We start from the raw sequence: 23,677 nt of genomic DNA, 5'->3' as shown, positions 1-23,677 counted from the left end.
CTATGTGATGCCTCCTGGTGACAACCACCAAGCAAGCTGTTCAACATCTATTATAGGAAACATGCAGGGGCATTTGCACCAAGAATAGATAGGAGAAAGCAGAGACTTTCCTTATCTCTCTGCAACTCAGACTGACTCTTTTCAGGCTGGTAGCTTTGAAATACTTTTTGCATCTCTTTGGCTCTGCCTTTTCACATATAAGCAGCCAAACTGGGTATCAGCTCTTCAACTAAGGAAGCATAAGACAGCTCATATCTAAGGCTTCCCTGTGACATCCCAGTACCAGCTCAACCTCAGGAGGAAAACTCATTCAGAAGCTCCCCTTAAAAGGGTGCCCCAGGGCTGGAGAGATGGCTTAGTGGTTAAGCACTTGCCTGTGAAGCCTAAGGACCCCAGTTCAAGGCTCGGTTCCCCAGGTCCCACGTTAGCCAGATGCACAAGGAGGCGCATGCGTCTGGAGTTCGTTTTCAGAGGCTGGAAGCCCTGGCGCGCCCATTCTCTCTCTCTCCCTCTATCTGTCTTTCTCTCTGTGTCTGTCGCTCTCAAATAAATAAATAAAAATTTAAAAAAAAAAAAGAGGTTGCCCCAGTCTGCAAAGTATCTTTAACTTCCTTCACATTTTGTCAGTTTACCTTAATAGGGACAAGAAAACGAGTCTATGAAAGCCTCTCCAAACAAAAACCAAGAACTCTGCACCTATTTTGTAAACAAACCCATCTTTCAAAACCACAATCCCAGTGGCCCTGAGACTTTATATTTCCAGTAGAGCCTCCATGGCCTCTTCTTCCATATGCATTGCTTCCTTCCTACCTAAGATCAGCCATGAAAACAAGCAGGGGAAAGATTCCAATGGGTCAGGAGGCCCCTGTGGCTTCTCTCAGGCTTATTTTCCACAGCACATTCTAGCCTGCAATATACTTGCAAGAATAAGTTGGCTGGAGATCTAACCCACTGTGAGAGGCCGCCACTGAGACAGCATTTCAGACTGGTGAGGCCAGGGCCAGCTTCCTGCAGCACAGAGCCGGGCGGTTCCTTGCATGCACACACAGCAGTGTGCCCCAGGGATCCTCATAGAGAACAGATGTCAATGCCCACAGTGCCAGCCACGTGTCATGCATGGAATTTTCTTCTTTTCAACTCCTGACAACTATGGTTTTCCTTTCTTCTCCCTTCCCTCTGCCCACACCCCCTTTTCCCACTCCTTATAACCACTGCATGTATAAATTCTCCCCTGACTCATTCTGGGCAAGCCTCATATTTTTATTGTTGTTATTGCTATTGTAAACATTTGATGTTTCCAATTCTGGAAAAAAAAAATTAAAAGAAAAGAAGAGAGAGAGAAAAAAGCAAGAAACCACAACAACCCCGAAAGAAAACATGTTCTAACCCAGGAATGTACAATACTTCATGCACGGGAAGTATCTTCCCACCTCTCCAAGTTTAGCTACAGAATCCAGGACTCCACATTCCATCACACAAAACAAACTTAACCAGATTTCTTTTGTATAAACCTCATCTGATTTCACAATGTCAAAGTGCATTGCTCTCTTCTTGGTGGCTAAGATGTGCAGGATGTTATAGCCTCATTCCCAATTTATACGATGGTAATAAAACTAGTCATTTGGGGCCATTTATTCAATTCCTTACTTTATATTTTCCAAGTGCAAACCATGTGCTGTGATTACAGTAATGGTCAGGATTTCCTAATGCAGCAGCATATGCATTAGAGATTTTTAAAAATCTTGTTTCTATACAAGGATCAATAATACTAAGAGATGAATCAAGTCATATGGAGACATCGAGAGTAAAGCAAATACTTACCTGGTGTCATTTTGAGAAGGTTTTGTAGAGGGTAACTATTTGGATTTGAAGGACCAAGGGAACATGTGAAGATTTAAAGATGTGACAGGAAATGGCATGAGAAGTTGTCATTTTCTGTTAAATGCTGAATGACAAATGATCCACAAATATTAATATCTTGTTCACAAAATTTATTCCTTGCTCATAATTTTGTACATTGGCCAAGTGTTATGTTAAGGGCTGTGGGAGGTATATTCTAGTCCTCTCTTCCTCAAGAACCCAGATTCTCGGGCTTTAGGATCAGAAAATACTTGTTCTTCATATTCAGTGATGTTCTGCGCAGAAAAGGGAGAATTAAAGTATAGCAACACTTTAAAACTTCATGTCATCTATAGCCTTTGGCATGCCATCCACGATGTTTCATTATTCCATACACTGTATGTGGCTGAGACTAAGGATGGTAGGAAGACGAATTACTCTGCTTATAGGGAAGTCATGACAACAACAGGGAGAATGGATAGAATGGTGGACCAGCCCTAGCTAGCCTTTCTTTTCTTTCCTTTTAGAATTTTTATTTATGGGAGGGGAGAAAGAAAGAGAGAGAGAATGGGCATATCATGGCCTCTAGCCACTGTAAATGAACTCCAGATGCATGTGCCACCTTGTTCATCTGACTTACATGGGTCCTGGGAATCAAACCTAGGTCCTTTGGCTTTGTAAGTGAGCACTTTAACCTCTAAGCCATTCCTCCAGCCCCCTTTCTTATCAGAAACATTTGTTATACTCTGATTCGCTGCATCATATCCTAAGTCACTGTAGAAGCTGGGGCATCTCATTGTAATATCAGTTTTGTTATCTAGAATTAAATGATTTATATTAGGTTACAACATAGGGTTTCTTAATCTGGAGGCCTGCACTGTAAACTCACATACTCTCTATCTCTCTCACCCCAGGTACAAAGTAGAGCAGAAATAAGACAACCGCAAAAAAACATTCCCATTCAGGAAGAGTAATGAGAGTCATGTGAAAATCCCTGATCCATAGTGATTCTGAAATGTTGTGGAGCCAAAGGTACAAAAACTCCTGTTTGAGAGTAGGAAGCATTTCTTCTTGAGTAACTTGTGATTACCCCCTGGTGTAGCTTCCACTTGATCATGCCTCGTGGTCCTTGGCTCCTGTCTCTGCCTTCTTGGATGTGTAATCCCTTCCCCTTATCCTCGTTGGGCATAGAAAAGGAGCTTTGGAGAAAATTCCTTTCAAGGAGAATCAATCTTCTTTCTCCTGGTATAAAGCAGAGAGCCCAAAGTTCTTTTTACCTTCTCTAACAGTAAGTCTCCTTTTCAAGCCACACCAATGATGAGTGGGGCAATTCAACTGTCACAGGCTTTAGGATTTTGTATGTATTAAATTCTGGTCAAATTCATGTGCCAAATGCTATACTCATAAGTTATTGAAAAGTAAGGCCCCCTCTTTTTACAGGTTTAAGTTCACTGTCCTGTGCTTATGCAACTTCTCATGGACCAAAGTCTTAGTATCTTTTCTAGGAGCTGCAAGGATCTCCTAGCTCCCAACTCAACCCAACTAAAAGTCATAATGAACAGAGCAAAGGTCTATACTGGATTTGCTTCCCCCTACTCCTCATGTCTTCATTTTTGTCTTTCTAACAAAACTTTACAGTTGGTCCTCTATCACCACGAATTTGACATTCCTGGATTCAACTAACTAGATTGAAAACATTCTGAGAAAAAACTGCATTTGCATTATATATGTACAGATATTTTTCTTGTCCTAATTCTTTAAATATACAGCATAACTATTTACACATCACTTGTCTGTAATTAGGTACAAGTAATCTTGAATGGTTTCAAAGTATAAAGAAAATGTATACAAGTTATATACAAATATGACATCATTTTTTTTATTAAGTAGAAACTTTGTATGGATTCCTTTAACATTCATTTATTTATTTATGAAAGAGAGGGAAAGTGCCTATATGTTTGTAAGTACTGATGTGCCAGGCTTACTGCCCCTGCATGCAAATTCCAGATACATGTGCCACTTTGTGTGTCTGGCTTTATGTGGGTACTGGGGAATTGAACCAGGGCAGTCAGGCTTTGTAAGCAAGTACCCTCAACCACAGTGCTATCTTCCTAGACCTTGTATCATTCTTTATATGAGGGAATTGAGAATCTACAAAGCTTAGTAGCTAAAGGCATCCTAGTACCAACACCCTATATTACTAGGAACTATTGCAATCAAATTTATCTTTTACTAGCTTTAGCTGAGAAAGGTTTAATTACAGTACTACCAGTCATAGAATTTCTGCTATTTGATATTCCCTATCAGTTCTGCTGACAAAGAAGCAACCTTGTCTGAATTCATCTCTCCTTGAAATACATTATCAAATGAATATGATAACTCTCCACTGGTCCTAATTCTTCCTCTAAGACTATTTATTCAAATCCAATAAGGCATTAATAATATTCTCAACTATTAAATTTCAACAGTAGATAATATGATTTCCCTCACAAGTAGCTATTGGAAATGTTTTATTAAATACTTTGTTGTTAAATAAATGAATTCATTTTTCTAGGCTCCTAAAACAACTTCTGATTTCTTATTCCATTTGAGATTCAAGCTGCATATTAAAGTTTTTGGTTATGGTAGCATCTTACTTCTGATACAAATCTCTCTATTAGTCAAGTGTTACCGAAGTAATGTCACATAACAAAAACCCAAAAGTGCCAGTAACAGAAAAAATTGTCCAGCTTCTCAGTGAAGCTGATCTTGAGGTACATGAAAAAGTATGGAATGACTCAACATTGAAGAGGCAAGTAACAGGTGTAGATCATTAATATTCGTGTATGCTGAACAAAAGAAGATTTCATGATGTACACTCTACTGATGCAGTGGGGGCTTACAGAAAGGAGAATGTGTATTAAGTAGGAGAAAATGTAGTCATAAGTTACCCTGCTGCTGGCAAACATTTAATATAACAAAGGATTTCTATCTGATTTATGCTAAGTCCAGTGTTACTCTAGAACAGCTACTCATCAATTTCATCTCATTCTTTCACCCTCTACGTGTAGTGCTCATGATTCCCTCTCAACAGGCCAAAAAGGAGTGCAGTAACTCTCTGAGGCCTATGGATAAAATGTAATGCATGATTTCTTTATCTTCCTAATTACCACATCATAGTCACATGGCCTTGAGCCCATGATAAGAGAGACAAAGATACATTGGGGAATGCACAGATACCTGGTGAGCAGTGAGTATATCTGCAGTAAAGGAGATGATAGAGTTTGTAATTTCACAGACAAGGAATTCTGGACCTTGCCATCTCCTGAGCTGATGGAGTCATGACTGAGGAAGTGGACAGGGGAGGGAGAAAAGATTCCCAAAACAAAACTGCTGCAGTACAATGGCAAACGTTTGGACTGGGAGGGTGTGGTGGTGGGTTGTAACACCATGGCCTTACCTGTCATGCTCATATCATAATTTGATCTGAAATAAGCCCAGTCATCATTTTATCAATACACATTGCTTGAACAACCACTGTGGGGAACAAAAAGGCCTGGTTCCTGTCAATTTTGGTGGAGATGTGTTCTTTTTGTTGGTCTTGCCCTTAGTGAAGATCCAGTTATACCCACTTCCAGAGGATGAGACACGTTTTATTATCTGTATTTTAGAGCCTAATTGAATTTAATATTAAACATTCCATAAATGGTAAATACATACATGTGGCTAAGTGGTGCTCATTTTGTTTGGTTGTACTCGTTATATATTCTTAGTTAAATTCTGTGCACATGAAATGTGGAATATGGTGGTTGATAGATAGAATTAGGGCTTTATTTTCAAATTGTAGAAACCAAGTAGTAAATTGAATATGCATGATGCAGATGGCAAAGACTCTGAACAAACAGAAATGAAACCTACTCCTCCAAGTTATCTCACTTGCTGTTGGGAATCTTCAAATGCTTAAGTTCAGTTTTCACCTCTACTGCTCATTCTCCACATGGCCTTAGGGCATAGCCCTTTGTCTCATTTTCATCATCAGTGGAATTTGAATAATCATATTAATCTGCCTCAGCAGTTGATGTGAGGGCTAATTAAAAATGAGATTAGATTTAACTCAAGTCTTTTTTAAAAATCATTTTTATTTTATTTGCAAGCAGAGAAATATAGAGGAGACAGAGAGAGAGAGGTAGGCACAACAGTGCCTCCAGCCACTGCAAACGAACTCCAGACACATGTGCCCTCTTGTGCATCTTGCTTACTTGGGTACTGGGGGATCAAACCCAGGTCCTTTGGCTTTGCAGACAAGTGCCTTAACTGCTCAGCGATCTCTCCAGCCCATTAACCCAAGTCTTTCTAATGTGGGAAATATTAAACTTGGAGGTGCATGTCTGAAATGCTATTGGATTTCTGGGAATAATCTCTATCTTTGGAGCCACCTGTGACCCCAAGTACACTGTAGCTAAGGTATGGATGCCTACAGTCTGCCCATGTTGACCTTGTCTCCTCAGTCCTACTCTCATGCCCCATCTGCCTAGTATGATGGATAGAACTATCCATAACAGCCTAGGAACTGAATAGCATGAGCTAAGAGGCTGTTTCCATTGTTTTGCTTCTGAGAACTGCTTCCTACAAGTCTTCTTTTTACTTTCTGTCGCTACTTGCTTGATAGAAATCGTGGGGATTTGGAAGGGTTAATAACCAATTAATAACTTATTAGATAACTCATAGTTTTGTGTGTGCTCACAAACTTCCATTCGATTACACACACACACACACACACACACACACACACACACACACACTACCCTGTTTGTTAGCATTGGGGTCTTTAATTTTGCTTAATCAATATTTATATTCACGAGGTCATTCTGGGAGTACTATTTATGTTATCATTTATCCCCCAAATAGTCATCTTTTAAAATTTTTCTTTATTTATTTGAGAGAGGGAGGGGGAGGGAGAATGATACACCAGGGCCCATAGTCCCTGCAAACGAATTCCAGACACATGTACAACTGTGTGCATGTGGATTATGTGGGTTCTGGAGAGTCAAACCTAGCTTTTAGGTTTCGCAAGCAAGTGCCTTAACCATGAAGCCATATATCCAGCCCAGTCATCTTTTTAATATGATTCCTTTAATTGCAGGTACCTTTCATTCATTGTCCACTAGTGTGTCAGCTGCATTCCACAGTATTAGGAGAAGATGCAGGACAGTCTTGTTGAGTTACCAGGGCACTTGAGGGTGCAGCCCAACATGGAATTGGGGGTAGGTGAGGGAAAAAGAGAGACAACGGACTAAGGACAAATGGCACATTACTGTTGAACCTTCATTGTCAACAGTGGAGCATTTTAAATTTTTAACATAAGTTTACAATAAAATTATTAATAAAAATTGATACTAAAGATACATTTGTTGAGAATTTTTCTTACCTTGAGTCCATATTATATATTGCCATTCTGTCCCAAAGTCAGGAAAGGTAAATGGCAAGATCTGTGGTGTTGCAGAACATAGTTAAGAGATAGGAAGAACAAGTTGTATAGTAGCTGCCTCTTGAAGAGCTACACACTCTACCCTCACACTTAGGGAACCATGAATACTTGGTTTCTGGAATAATTGTGCTTACAAACAACAACACAACAAAAAACACATTTTATACAAAAGTAATCTCATCTGGTATTATTGTATATGAGGTACACATGATAGGGAATTACTATTAATATTACCGTTCCTGTTCCATGATGAAGACATGAATGGCCATGTTCTTCAGTTTCCCAAAGCTCTATAGACAGCAGATACAGAACTAGTAATGGACCCAGTCATTCTGATCCCAGGGTCCATGTTTTTAAACTGACAGGAAGGTTAAAGCCAGGGAAACAAATGCATGATGAATAAACTCAGATGGAGAGTCTGTTAGAAAACTGAAATGAGCGTAGAGAACTTACCACCTGTTAGGATACCTCACTGTCCTTTGCAAACTCTACACCAGAGGAAGAGGGGGTGTGCCAATGAACTCTGCTTAGCAGAACTTGGAGAGTAGAGAACATGTTGTGAAACAGATGCAGCTGATCAGTGGATGAGTGGATCAGATCCACAGACAAGCATCCCGTAGATAAAGAGAATGTAAACAAGACACTTGCACAGAGAATAGGTTCCATATGGGTGAAAGTGAGGCTGGTTGGACTTACCAGTTAACAGAGAACAGAGCAGCTGGCTGACAACCCAGGCTGGCGTGACAGGTTGAGGATGAGAACCACAGCAATTAGCCACACAAATTGAATTGTCCATAGAAACAAGAACTTCAAACTAGACAGAGGCTTAGAGAAACAAGAGGGTTGGCTAGAAAATATACTAGGATAAACATGAACCATCTCTCTTACAGTTCTTCCACTCAGTTGGACTTGGGTATTCCTGAGGGTGATAAAGTAATTGTGTCTGAGCTGTAGAGAAAGGCTTGCAGAATTGGGCAGAACAGAAACGTTCTGGAATCCTCTAGACCTGTGTTTACATGAGAACATGAAACGCGCAGATTCTCATTGTTAGTGTTTGCTGCCTGATCACGATCTTAGACTGCGGCAAGGACTTTTTCTAGCTAGGCTTTCAGTGAGCAAATTGCTTGAGAAAAGCATATCATGATTGGAATAGCTGGAATGTGATAAACCTTTATCTCCACCAATCTTTTCCCCAAATCTAAGCCTTCACCCTTCTCCAGTTGTGGAGGATAGCATCATCACTGAGCTTGTGTCTGCCTTGTTCTGTCCCACGTCACAAGCAGCCCATTTTGTTTTTCTTAGTTCATGCTCCTTGGCGTGAACTTCCGCTTGCTCTGTGTCCCTCTGTTCTTTTCTAAACATTCTACTCTGACCCTCCCTACAAAACATAACTGTTGTCATTATTTTTGCTAAAAAAGAAAAAAGAACCCATCAGTTGTTTCCTATTGTCTTCAGGATATGGATAAAATTCCTCTAGATGGAAATTTTGACATAATTCCAAGCTCGTATCATTAATACTTCAAGAGGAAAACTGCAGATACATCTTTTCTTTTTTGATCTCAAGCCTTGGCTGATATTTGGCCTTCCCGCTGGGATTATTCTCCTTACTTCTCTGTCCAAATTCTATTCCTCCTTCAAGGATTGAGTCTAGTCCCATTTACTCCACACATGCACCACCTCTCCCCTTTCTGCCCTTCTATAGCTCTTAGTAGTGATGCTATTAAGTACTGTGGGAGTTTTACTCATTTGCTTCCAATTTCTCCTCTGTTGTCTCAGATGCTTCTCAGATTGGTCCTTATTACGTGCTCAGGCCACAAAAACCTCTTTAAGTCAATGACTTTGACACACATAGAATCTACTGTGACAACTGCATATGTACAGATAGTAGATATGCTAGGATTATAGCTAGTAGTCTCATGCCTGGTTCATTGTAGATGTCTTGCCATTAAATAAAATACATTTCTCATGGGTTTTGTTACAATCACATGACCTCAGTAAGGATGGAACAAGATTTATACTGATGGGTGGAATGAAGAATATCACCAGTGATAATCAGAATGCTGGAAGCAACACAAACCTGTTAGAATGGCTAGAGGAAAGGTCTGGATGAGAGAACCACTCTGCACTATGTCTTCAGACACATTTTCTGATAACTCTAGCCCTTAGTCTTTGCATCTTTAAAGTGGGTATGATAATACCATCAACCACATTGAGTTATTGTAAGGATTCATGTATATAGACACTAGAGAACAGAGCATGTACTACATATAAAAATAAAAATTAACATTTCACTTCTAACAAATAGCATTTTATAAATATAGTGTTACCTTTATTTATTCCTTATGCCTGGCACTTGCATATAAATCATATGCAAGTAGAAGTCAGAGATAGATATCCTGATAATAGTAGATTAGGGGAAAGCAGAACCTCCCCATATGTGTGTGTGTGTGTATGACACATTTATGTATTACTAATTAGTATATGCTACATTTCTGATACAAATGAAAGAAGGAACATCTATATGTATTATATATATGTACCATATATGTCTTTGTGTATGTGTGCACATGCATTTCACACATATATGCATATGTCCATATGTGTGTATATACATACTACACATATATGAAAGAAAGCATGAAAGAGAATAAACAAGAGCTGTGAACTGCAGTTCATAAACCCTTAGGAAAATTCAGAGAAATGTAGGTAGAGTTCCACAAAGGCTGAACATGGTCATCTGTGGAGACACAGGTGCTTTGTCATTTGTTTCCTTAAATAACTCCTCATCCTATAAATATTTACCCTTTCCTCCAAAATTCTCTTAGTGGGCTTTTCTGCTAGAGAAGGGAAGAAGAAGGATCAGTGAAAGAAAGGAAGAGAAGAGAATTAGAGAGATTGGGAAATGAAGAATGGACACTAAGCGAACAGCAAGAGTTCCAAGAAAAATATTTAATCCAAACATTGAATATTGTCACTTCCTTCCATAGTCTGAATCCCCAATCATCTTCCATCGACGGGCTTGGAGAGCTAAGAAATGCTAAGCTGCCTGGCATGTGTACTAGAGGGCAAAGCTGAGCATGGATATTCCAGAGGCTAGCTCAGCCTGCCTCAACTGCCCCACAAACTGAGGGCTGTCCAAGGATCCAGAGGCAGAAGGGAGTACATGTTCAAGTCTATGTTTGACACCCAAGTCTGCCTACGTTTCTTCCAGAGCCAAAGGCTCTGCTTTCCCCTCATCTGCTAGTTTCAGGGTATCTGCCTCTGACCTCTTCCTGTTTCTCATTCTTTCCTGTCTTCACCTTCTGTAACCATGTGTGCCTTCAAACACAGGCATGGAAAAGTAGTGTAGCTGGCAGGACAGAGAGGATGAGTGGAGCAAGGAGCTACATACACAGGTGACCCAGGGCAGGCCCAAGAATGTCCTGGCCCACACAACAAGGTGTTTGCAATGGCCTGAAATTCTATTTCGTTTGACCCTTTTAGTTGTGTGTCTTGAGAGTCTATTGTGAGTGAGCTACCCATGGGAGAGCAAACTAAGCTATTGTGCTGGTTAATCTTGATTGTGAAGTTGAAAGGGGTTAGACTTCTAGAAGACAGACTTCTGGGAGTTCCTGTAAGAATATTTCCAAGGAGGTTTGACTGAGGCAGAAAGACACATCCTGAATATGGGATGGGGTCCCAGAAACAGACAAAAAAGGAGAAAGCAAGTAGATTACTAGCATTCATCTCTCTCTGCTTCCTGATTGTTGACAAAGCACTCATGTCACATGCCTGGCACCATACCTCTCTCACCAAGATGGCTTTTATTGGGTATTTTGTACAGCAATGAGAAAAGTAACTGATACAGCTAATTTCAGGTGCATTTAAGGACAGTAATTGATAGAAGGACTAGCTGGGGAAACTAAGGAAAAAATAGGAGAAAGGTGATTTTAACTTGGACAAAAGGAAAAAGGAGTAGAATTTAAAAAAAAAAATTGTCTGATTTGTTAGTTAATGAGACAATACACTATATTCACCTGCAAAACACTCACCTAGCAGCACCTAGTGTGCGAGGTAATTGCTAAGACTAAGCGTTATGCTAATGTAAGAACCAGGGACACAGGGCTGAAGGCAGCTAAGTGGGAGGAGCATTTGTCTTGCATGCCCAGGGCATTTGATCCCTAGCTCTAAAAGAGGGAGACAAGAAGGAGAGGGAGGAGGGAATTTGCTTTAATTTCTTCATTTCTGACCTTGAGACATAGTAGGTTCCAATTGTTGTAAAGGGGACAAAAAGTCCCTAAACAAACAGCTGTACAGACACCGCTCTTTTGATGAAGGAAGCCAAATGCTGCCAGACGGTGTCAGGAGACCTTATAGGCCACCCTTCTCACTCCTACTGAGAAACCAGAAAAACATGTGAGTCTGGTGGATTACACAGAAAGAAGCTCACTCGAGGCCTTATTCAGAGGCCATAAAACCACACATAACCCAGAGAGGAATGGTAGACCACAATACTAGACTCCAAGCCAGGCATTGTAGGACAAGCTTATAAGATAGCCATGATTTTTACTGCCTTTTTTTTCCTAGTTGAGTTTTCAATATCTTTTTCTTTTGCCCCCTGGGGGATTCCCCTTCTTTTCTTGAGATCCCAGCTGTGAAACAGAATACAGTTAAATTCTCTTCAACATTTTTAAACGGTCTCTAGGTAAGATTTTTAGATGGTGAGTTCTTACTTTCAGAAATCAGTTTGTACCAGCCCCTGTGCCTACTAGAAGTATTTACATGTGCAAACAGCATGCCTAACAGATCTTCTTGTAGCACAGAAACAATGAACAGGAGGGATCTGGTCATAAACTAGGTTTAGGACATGTATTTAGCCTCCTACTTAAAAACTATGCCAATCATATTAATTTATCTGTTAAGAAAATATTGCATCATAGTTGGGACCAGAAAACTTAGTAGATCCTCAGCGTTTGATAGTGCATGTAGGGTTAAGAGGTAAAGTTTTATAATGCATATGCATAAAACATGCCATAATAACTCAGAGGCAGGAAGAACTCTGGGATTCAGCAAGCCAGACAAGGTTTTCTAGAGGAACTTGTAGCTAAGAAACTATTCCTACACAATCCATTCCAAGATATCTATTTTAACTTTACATTTTCCAAGAGGAGTCTAACAACCCCACACTTGTGACATCATTGGAACCTCCCCATCCCAAAGGGTGAATGCTGGAGGAGTCAAACAGCTCTGTTTCCTCCTGCACTTGGAGGACTGCAGTGAGCATCTGTACTCGGAGGCCCACAAACCAATGCTTCTGTGTTGCAGCCATCTGTGGATGTGATGGGAGCACTGTTGCTTCCTCCTGGGAACGCCCATCTCTAGGAGGTACATGTCTGCCAACCCCCAGGCCTCAGAAAGCTATAGAGATGGGGATCTTATTTGGGATTAACCTTAGCCCACAACAGAGGATAAATAGAGGCAAACTTGTAGGCCCCCTGGGGAATTGAAATGGTGTATATAATGCAGAATTTGTCTCTCTGTTGAGTAGTTGGATTCACTTTGCCACAGTCCCTTTTGTAGAGACACAAAAGAACTCAAGTTACCTTTCACTTCTAATAAATTGAAAGATTAATTAAATCATCTGAGAGTAGAAGGGAGAGAGAGATCAGGATTGCCATAAACTAGTCTTAAAAACAAGGCAGTGCACTGTGTGTGTGTGTGTGTGTGTGTGTGTAGAGGCAAGCAGACAACCTCAAGTATTGTTCCTCAGACACGGTCCACTTTATTTTGAGCCAAGGTCTCTCATTAGCTTGGAACTTGTCAATTAAAATAGACTTTCTGGTCACCAAGCCTCAAGGATCTGTATTGTCTCCATCTTCCCAGTGCTAGGATATCAAGTGTGCACTACCACACATGGCATATTTTTTTTATATGGGTTCTAGTGATTAAACTCAGGTCACCATGCTTACATATTAAGCACTTACCTGACTGAGCTATCTCTTCAGCCCAATAGTTCACTTTTGAAAGTTCTATTTCATCATTTGGAAAGCAAAGCTTTTAAACTAAATAGTCCTCAAGTCTCCTTCTATGTCTAAAATTTCATGTGTGATACTTTAGAAAGGAAACACTTTCTTTACCATACTGATTTCAGTTACTTTGCATATGTGCCAAGCAATACAGTTCTGAATCATATCATAGTTTCAGGAACCTCCATACTGTGTTGCATAATGGCTCCACTAATTCATACTCCCACCAATAGTAATCAAGGGTTGATTCCCTTTACCCTACTTCACTGCCAGCACATGGTTTTTTTTTTTTTTGTTGTTGTTGTTGTTGTTTGTTTGTTTCTTTAAATCTTATTAGTGAGCAAGGAGAGCTCTGATAAGCATCCCTGAAGGATTCAAAGGCCTTCCAAGTTTGCCTCTGAGATTTTAACATTGTAACTGAGGTCCTCCTTTCATACTCTTTAAATTCATTGGATGTGAGGCCCTGCCTGTGTGGACACAGTAGACAGCATCATGATGTCTTATCTATTTTGTACTATTATAACAGAATTCTCAAGACTATGTAATTTATAATGAACATTTATGGAAACTTGGAAATCTAAGGTCAAATGCTATTTGTGGTGGAAGATAGAAGAACAGGTGAGGGAAAAATGGGAGAAAAGGAAGGAAGGAGGAGTGAGGGAGAGGAGAAAGGAAGGGAGGGAGAGAGTGTAAGTCACACTTTTAAGAGGAACTTTCTCCTAAAATACAGGCCTTAATCCATTCATGAGGGCAGATCTCTCATGACCCAGTCACCCCTTAAAGGTCTATTAATGTTATTACAATGGTTATTACATTACAATGTGAGTTTGGGAGTACTCAGATATTCCAGTCATAGCACATGGGATGAGGAAGATAATGAACATTGGGCACCATGCCATCATTTGTAGAAGAGCCAGAGAAAAAGGTAGCTAGGTAATTTGGTGCACAGATCTGTCTTAATGTACATGGAAGTTCTTTCTGCTGTGAAGGCCCCTTTGGCTGCCTCATCACAGCTTAAGAAGGGCCTTCTTTGAGGCCCAATAAAGCCTTAGCAATATTAACAAATGGTTGTGGTCTGATTTCTCACTGAGAAGTTTGTTCAGAAAAGAAAAAAAAAACAATTCATATATATACATGCAGAGAGAGAGAAAAAGAGAGAGAGAGAGAATAGTGCTTGACATCAGGCAACACTGATTAATTGATTAATGCCATCTCCTGGTCTGAAATGCTCCTTGCAATAGAACAGGATTTTCTACCCTGTGTGCTCCTTACAAGGATAAATTCTTTTCTGGATGAGATCCAAATTGCAGGTTAACAGAGCAGGGGATAGAAGTGCAAATTGCCTTCTTGTGGTATGAGTGATGTCCCGAGTCTGTTATCTTCAGTTGTTGAGGTTAAAAGTCCCCTCTGCATCCAGTCTTATGATGCTTCAAACTTTGGATCAGTTAGTCATTTTTTTTCTTTCCTACTTTTTCCATTGTAGCTTAGGATTCAAATTGTCAGGCTTCCCAGCTGCATGTTGCCATAGGAGACTCTGTTTGTTGAGGGTGGAGTGGTTATTTTTGGCAGGTTGGGGGAGGAACAATTAATTCTAATAGGTATATAGTATATTAAACACTTGGGTCTTTCCAGAATTTTCTCTGTAGTTTTTGATCCTTTTTATAAATTCCATTCTTTTCCTAAGACATTTTTTAAAGTAGAAAAGAAACAACTTTTAGAAATCATTTGAATCATCGTCCGGTGGGACCTAAACAGGGTCTCCTAAGCTGTATTGCTCTTTTCTATATGCCTTCTCTGGGCTTCCTGGGATGAAAAGCCAGCTATAGTGAAAACTGCACATAGCAATTACCAAGGATTCTTAACCGCTAAGCCATCTCTCCAGCCCAACCAAGGATTCTTTATTCTTCCTTCTCTTTCTTTCCTTCCCCCCCACCCTCCCACCGTATGAGTGTATGTACATGTGTGTGTTCATGTGTAAAAGAGCAGGTGCATGCACATCATGACACATAAATAAGACAATTTCTGGCATTGGTCCTTACTTTTTAGTTTGTTTGAGGTAGGGTCTCTTGTTTATCACCTCATTCACACGGCTAGCTAGCCTCTGAGGTTCTCTTGTCTCTTCCTCCCTTCTCACTGTAAATACGCTAGGATTATAGATGCTAGTGTTACAGCATCTATATGGATTCTGAAGAATCAAACTTGGGTACTCATGCTTGTGTGGTAAGAATTTTATCCATTGATCCATCTTCCCATAACCCACTCAAGGTTCTTCACTGAACCCATTCAGGTGTGTAAGCTGTCTTTAAGAAATAGATATCTTTAGGCCTATCAGTAATCTTCCACTATTCAGAAAACACACATATGTAAGAGAAGCAATGTTGGAAACAGTTCTTTTTTATTTTAAACACTTATCAAAGGATTATACAGATTTTAAAAAATATTTTTATTTATTTATTTGCTACTAGGAAGAGCAACAGAGAAGAGGGGCAGAGAGAGAAAGAGAAAGAGCGGGGTAGGGAATGGATGCACCAGGATGTCTAGATGCTGCAAACAAACTCCAGATGCATGTGCCATTTTGTGCATCTGGATTTACATGGGTACTGGGGAACTGAACCCATGTTGTTAAGCTTTGTAGACAAGTACCTTAACCTCTAAGCTATCTCTCCAGGCCCAGATTTTTTGGTTTTTATAGATAATTATATGGACAAGCAAAAAGGAATTGATAAAGTTTGGGCAATGAACTGGAGGAAAAGTATCATAGTATAATATGAGCCAATATACTTCCAGCACTTGATTAAAACAATCAAGGGAACTCTACTGACTTTATGGAGGTATCTTGTCCTCCAAGAGACTCCATAGGATGGAGGATGCAGGAATCATATCTCAATTCTGATGACTCAGCTCCAGTCTTGATCTTGTCCTGATGATATAGTCATTCCAATTCCTCTGGAACCAAATTTACTAGCTCTAGTGTTAAAGACAGATGCTCTTCTCAGAATCTTTGCTTTCTATCCCTGTGAGGCCCATGTTGAAAATGGAATTCATTTTCACTTCCTGCTCCCAACTGACACTGCTGTGCAGCTGTGCACCAGCTGCTGAGTTCCACCCACAAGTAGCAGCTTTTCAGTGGTTGGCAAATTGGTACACATCTGGAATGAGATGTTCAAATGACCTCAAGACCCCATAGAATAAATCAAAACATTGAAGTCATACCTTGGATGTACTCCTTCTGACACAACTCAGTGAGTGAACATTATTCCACAGCCATTTTTGAACTGAGTGATCTGTCATCAAAGCACAGTGGACTAGGGAATAGCCCTTCTGCTTGTTGTCTGACAAGGGTGTGGGAGAGGAAGTGATTTGAACATGTGAACGGCAAGATGACCTCAGAACTCCTGAGTTTTGTGACACAAATGGCTTGAATAAAAGATGTGTCCTGAGGCACAGCATTTGGACCTAAGCTGGAGATGGTGAGCCAAGGTTATGAAGCAGGTAGGCTGGCTGCTGCACCTTCCAGAATTCCATGGAATCCAGCTCTCTCCACAGGTAGCTCTCTGGACAAGCACTGTGTTGGTCTGCTGAGCTTTTTTTTTTTTAAGGCTTGGTGGTGTTCTTATCACACATTCCCTTTTGGGGTGAAACACTCCATTAACTCTGGTTTAGACTGGGCCCCTTTCCCATTTTGGTTCCTGTTAACTTGAAGCAGTAATAAGAGTGGATGGAAACAGTTTAGCTCTCTCTGCTCTAACCTTGTAACTAGCTACTGTGCAGCAGGTGGGAATATTTCTGAGTCAGCCCTGGTGTCCTTAACAATGGGACTACTTGTACCTAGACAGACATTATTTGAATCATCATAGCACCAAAGGGCTCTTAACATCTCTAAGTACCAGGCTCTAGGGCACCAGGAGAAAGGCTGGTGATGATAGCTGGTGCTACAATCAGAGTAAATTCAAAATAATGGACAAAAAATGCAGAGCTCTGCTTGACTCTGACTGTATCATATTACGTCTATGCATTTCTGCTGCCTCAATGATAAAGTAGGTGTTTTTTTTATCTGACTGACATTTATTGAGAATCAACTATGCCATACATTGTACGAAGCTCAGGCATAGTCTCTGTTCTCATGGATCTTATACATATATATATGTGTGTGTATATATATATATATATATATATATATATATATATATATATATATATGGTCAATTCAGTTTCCTATGTTTCTGAAACAACAAAGAATTGGACAAGGGTAGGAACAAGGGTCAAAACTAAGTCCTGAAGGCTTACATCAGATTTTCTTTTCCAAATTTAATAGTAAATGAAAGACTACATGCAGAAAAATTAGCAGCTCTTCCCTAAAACATAGGCTTTCTCTGATGGTCAATAGAATTGAAATGTGTGAAACTGTTTGTAATCTGCATACTATATGGACCTGTTTCTACAAGAAGGCAAAAAAAAAAATGATGAAGAATTTAGTGACCTAGTCAGACCTGACACTAGGTCAGAAGCAAGTGCTGCCAGTGAGGTGGACATTGCCTAGGCCCAAAGCTCTGTCTGTCCCTTGGAAGCTCATGCACAATCTCTCTGGTGGCCCACAGATTGGATTGAGATGGTGTAGCGTGACCAGGAGACAAAGGTGAGGGCCAGTGAATCTGCACAGGATGCTAACTCTGTCTCCTCACAGCCTTTCCAAGCAGATGGTTGGTGTGACACTATCAACAACCGAGCCTACTGCCGCTATGATGGGGGAGATTGCTGCTCTTCTACACTTTCCTCTAAGAAGGTATGTGAGGTTATCTGGGCTGGGGTGCAGAGGCAGCGGCTCCAGCAATCAGTGGGTGTCTGAAGAGCTCTCTCTTATGGTATACCATATTATGATTCTTCTCAATAATCAGAAGAGAACTATAATGAGCAAACACTGGAGTTTCTGAACTGACAAGATTAAGTGTACTTGTATTTAGTGCTAGTTTGTAAAAAGCTCTAGTCATATAAATTGTCAGTCTAGTGACCTGTCAGTTTAGCAATGATTTTTGCTGCTGAGTGTCTCATGTCTGCTTATCATTGTCCCAGAAACTTCCTTGTAGCCAGGGAAAATGATGGTTTCCTTCCCTTGAAAACAACGGATTATCAATGGAGCTCTTTCCAGTTATTATTCATCTCTGAGATGAAATCAATACTATTCATGGTCTCTTGTAAGCATATATAGGCACATGTTACAAGGCTTCCACAGCCCCTCAGTGGATCCTCAAGCCCAGATCTTGAGCAATAATATTTTTTTCTGATATTTGAAACTAGTTTATTATTCTTGGCTCTGTTAACTTAGTAGATAGGCTCAAGTTAAGTTTGTAAAATCAAGTGAGCTGAAATTTTGTTATTATATGGGTAGAAATCCAAGATCTACAAGGATGTTTGAAGCTGATGTGCCAATTTGATGAATCAGAAATAGACAGATGTTATTTCTTTCCTTATATGTGTCTCCACAATGAAACTGCACCTACCACAATCAACTACATGAAAACCAGAATACTGTGTCTCTATCTCACTGAATGTAACTGTTCACTCATTATGTGTAAGGCCTTATTCTCACTTCTTATGTGAATTAACTTATTTAATGGAGGGCCATTCCACCACTATCCAATTCGCACCTCCTTTGTTCTGAAAGCTAATAAATCCTGAACTAAGAGAAACAGACCAAGAGCTTGGACCACAAGTCAGAAAGCAGGCCAGCTAGTTTCTGTTCTTTCTTTTGAAGATGACTAGCCAAGGAGCCTACTCTTGCACAGAAACAAATGACCACTTAGAAAGAAATGAAGCAGCTCTCTCCCCATCTCACACTCTCACACTTCAGATTTGTCTTTGAATTTCAGTGACCATAGCCAATATATACAAGAATTGAAATATTAAAGGCATATCACACCTCTATAGACTGCTAAGCCACATTTTACTTCACATGTGTAAATATTCTGGGAAACATCCCCAAACACTCCCACACATTCTTCAACCTAGTTGCCCAATCACCAAGGCCATCTTTTTGGAATAACTGGACTGGCATTATCCACTCATTTTTTATCTTATTGTACTGTCAGTGCTCAAAGGTGAGAATATTTGCCACTTTAACCTGGTAACTCTAGAAATGTTTACCTCTCATTGATACTAGTAGTGGACATTCAAAAAAGGGGGCTAATGTGTTGGTAGCAGTGCAAGCAGGAAGAGAGCAACATTTGCTAGACCATCCCAGGCATGAAAGAGGGATAATTATGAAAAGATAACATAGCCACCATTAGTGAGAGGTACTGGGAGGGGAGAGGTTCAATGGTTCATCAAACCAAATATATCATGTGTTCAAAAAAGAAAAAATCTCATACAGATGAAGATGTCAAAGGATCTCCTTGCCTCCAGAGCAGTGGGGAAATAGAATCAAAAAACTAGTCCTTCCACATAGTACCATCATTGCTTCAAGTTAAGTCACCTCTGGTCACCCCTATAATACCATTCATCTGACTTGGTTTTGTGAGGAATCCATAATTTCAATCAAAATTTCAGCACCATTCTTCAGAAAAAAATAATAAGAAATGGTCTGAAATTTCACAGAGAAGCACAAGTGGCCTTGGGATATTGGAAGTGAAAAGAATACCAGTGGAATTATCAACATCCCTGATTTCAAGATAATACTACAAGGTTATACAATGACAACAGTAGATACTAGCATGCATAAAAAGGACATATAGATCAATGGAATAGACTATAATGGAATAGATCCTGACATCAACTAAACAAGCACAGCAGACATCAGTGGTAATATCAAGAGTAGTACTAACAGTAATTACGATGTTTGATAATGTATACATGTCATGTACCATCCATTTATTCCAACCACACACACTTTGAGGGGTAGTTTCTCATTTTATATATGAAGAAAAAAGCAAGGTAGGGTTACCTTGCCTAAAATAATATGGTATATAAGTGTGAGAGCTGAGTTTAATTTCAGGTCTATGGTATAATCACATCCTTGAGAACCAAGTGAGAAAAGTTAAATCTAATTTTAAAAAAGTTTAAAAAAAGAACTAAAACTTTATTGAAAAGCATGTAACTTGATGCACATGTGTGTGTGCGTGCATGTACACACACACGCACACACACATTCACACACACACACACACATGGGTTTTTTCAACTTCTCATTCATTTTCCCATAGGTTATTCCATTTGCTGCTGACTGTGACCTGGATGAATGCACCTGCCGAGACCCCAAGGCAGAAGAAAATCAGTAACTGTGGGACCAGAGAGAGAGTCTCCCACAGCAGGAAGCAAGGGGCAAATGAAAACGGGTCCTGTGGTGGGAGGAGAGCCTGTAACAGGTCCTTTAAGAAATGCAAGAGTGTTTGTAGGTGGCATTGAATGCATCAAGTAGCTCAAGTAGGGAAGAATTGTAGACAAACGTTTCTTTAAAGGATAGATGATTAAAAGTGGAGGAAGAAATGGCATAAATAAGACCTTACTTTCCTATCTATATTCTACTCCACTTCACCCCCAACTCTTGCCCTACTCCTCGCCCTCTATCCTGCAAACCAGTGTCAAAACACTAGAAGAGAAGTTGCCAGAGACACTCTGCTAATACCCGTTTTGGATGGATTAGTCATCTTTCCAGGCTCGTCTATCCTGAAGAGGCCCTTCGCCTTTCTTTTGTGTAGTCTCTCTTAAATAATGAAGTTAGTTATTAAGTCTTTATAAGTATTTAAACATAATTATATAAATATATTATATATTATATTTTTTGCTGTTTACTAAGCTAAAAAAGTATCCATCATTCCACACATGCTGCTGTGAAGTTCATGTCCAAAATGGATGATGAGGCTTTGAGGACAGAAAGACAAGTTCTGCCTTCTTTCTTCATATAGGAATTGGCAGGTTGAAGGGGAAGTGGAGAGGAGGAAAGAGAAGATAGATAAAATTCTGGTTGCCAACATGTCAGCTAATCATTTTTAATGACCTGGGAGCTAGTCATACCAAAAGGAACTGGGGCTATAATTCTCATACCAAGAGGCATGGAAAGTCAGGTGTAAGAACAGAACCCACTGGTGATGGATCCAGGAACTAGACCACAGTTCTTAAGTACCTATCAACAAAGAGCATATGAATTTTTCTTCACTCTTCAGAATTCTCAATTAGAATTGGTAAAGTACAGGATTTGTCCACTTCCATATGTGCTTAGTCCAAGTATGACTTAGAGTCAAAAAGTTTATATTTGGTTCCATACTCTGCACATCAGGCTCATAGGAAATCACAGACCTTTGGTGCAAGGTCTGAGTTATCTGTCCTTGTGAGAAGTCCCCATGCCTAGCCAACACTCACAGCCACATCACCAACTATTGTTTTTCTACAAACAGTAAATGTTTTGGAAATTATATGGGGAGGAAAAAGATCAGAAAAGATTGAAGGGATAGGATAGAAGAGCCAAGCATGGTCACAGAGAGGTAAAAGGTAAGGATTAAATCAGCTTGATAATGTGTGTGGGGGGGAGTCTCAGCCCCTATTCCAAGTCTCCAAAAAAGACCAAAGTGGATTCTTTGAACAACGCAAAGTCTGAGCTAAATTTCATTCAAATGTAGGGCGTTAGTTTGTGACCCATTGATTTTAACTTGGACAAGCCATGGAAACGTAGAGCAAGGGTGCCACTTTGTGGGGAGAAGGAAGAATTTCAACTATCTAGGGTCCATTTTGTTATCTTTACCCTTTCTTATTCAATAGATAGATGGACTACACATAAAATGACCACATTAGCCACAACTCTGTATATATCCAGGCCCACTTTTTTAAATTTGTATGTGACCTACTCCAGTTATATTTCATAATAGTTTTGGATTAGACCTGGGGAAAAAAAAGGATAAGGAGTCACGTTCTTCTGTTTAATCCCTGTCATCTTATAAGAAGGGTCCTGTGTTTTGTCCCCCCAATTTCTTATCCAGTAGAAACTGAAAACAGGTAAAACTTGGAGCCCAGCTGTGGGATTTACATCACCTCTCTTTTTGCTATTCTTATTCTATCAACATGGAAGCAATTGCTTTTCAACAAGAGGAAGAAAATATTGTCTACCATTATCAAACTATCACCCATATTACCACATACAAAGAATATTCTGGAATGTACAAACAGGGTTTATATGGTGATATGTACATCTATGGGAATGTGCAATGCAAGCAACAAAAGTGCAAGAAGAGGGGAGACCCGGGTGCACCCAACCAAAGCTCCTGTGCCATCTACACTTCTAGTGACTTTTAGTGACCCCAGGGAAAAATTTATATATATATATATATATATATATATATCTGGGATCCTGATAGGATTACTATGGAAAGGACAATGGAAAAGTTTAGATTATCTATTTAAAACACACGCACACACATATACACATGATATAGAACTGTTTTCTTGAGGAAAACATCCAAATTCCTAGATGTATATCAAGCTCTGCCTTGGGTAATCCTGCCAGAGAGAGAGGCAGAGGAATGGTTATCCTAAGCCTAACCCAATCCAGGGAGGCTGTGACCCCCACGAGCACTTTGAGCCCATGGTGCCCACCACTATGGCCACCATGCTCAGTCTGTCTTTTCACAAGAATAACAATGAGGATGTTTCCATCTCATACTTCATTTTAAGATATTTTGTTCTGTGTTGGCAACAACTGTTCATTACTGCCTTGGGAAGGAGAAAAGACAGTTTCTGTGGTGTGCAAAAAGCCCCTTAGGCTAAAATCTACCCAGTCATAGTCAGTTTATAGACAGTCAGGGTGAAGGGCTTGCCATCCTTGCCTCTGGGGCCTAATATTTGAGCAACTCAAGTCACTGATGGAGACAAGATTCACAGATCCCAGGGGTAACTCATCCTCACTCCACGTGATTATATGCTTCTCTTACCCACGCATGAGACCATGGAAGGCTTTTTGAAGTATTTCTGTTTCTTTGTTCCAAAGTCACATCTCTGTTTCTTCTTTTTCCTAATAATTAGGGGCTCTGAGGACCACTTGCCCAGGGTTGGCTGACTCAAATGATTAGCATGGCAGCCTTCAATGAGACACACTGGGGAATGGTCAGTGAGGAGAATGGACAGATCTTGGGTAAAACAATGGGAAGAGGTAAAGAGCTCTTCTTTGTTTTCTCTTTCCATTTCCTCCATTACAAGGTGTTGGACTTGGCACTTCATCTATTCTGTGAGATCACTAGAGTGTGTCAGTTAGCATCCAAAGGGATAGTTTGATTGAAAACATAGTGTAAGGAGCTGATCTACTGTATTGTAATGTAAAACAGCTACAGCCAGTTATTTTATAAGATTATAAGATGTTCATAAATAAAAAACAGCACATAAAATA

General features: G+C 39.9%; 1 protein-coding gene across 2 annotated transcripts in view; it reads left to right on the top strand.

The window, feature by feature from the left end:
• Positions 1-23,677, top strand: part of Pappa2 (pappalysin 2) — a 253,987-nt gene extending 230,310 nt beyond the window's left edge. For both annotated transcript variants that reach the window (XM_045146446.1, XM_004658765.2), the window contains exons 22-23: positions 17,996-18,094; positions 20,508-23,677. In XM_045146446.1, coding sequence (XP_045002381.1) covers positions 17,996-18,094; positions 20,508-20,582 — 174 coding nt within the window. In that variant the 3' untranslated portion in view covers positions 20,583-23,677. The remainder of the gene's footprint in view (positions 1-17,995; positions 18,095-20,507) is intronic.

Source organism: Jaculus jaculus, chromosome 1 (assembly GCF_020740685.1).
Source record: "Jaculus jaculus isolate mJacJac1 chromosome 1, mJacJac1.mat.Y.cur, whole genome shotgun sequence".
NCBI lineage: Eukaryota > Metazoa > Chordata > Mammalia > Rodentia > Dipodidae > Jaculus > Jaculus jaculus.
This window is presented reverse-complemented; position numbering and strand designations above follow the sequence as displayed.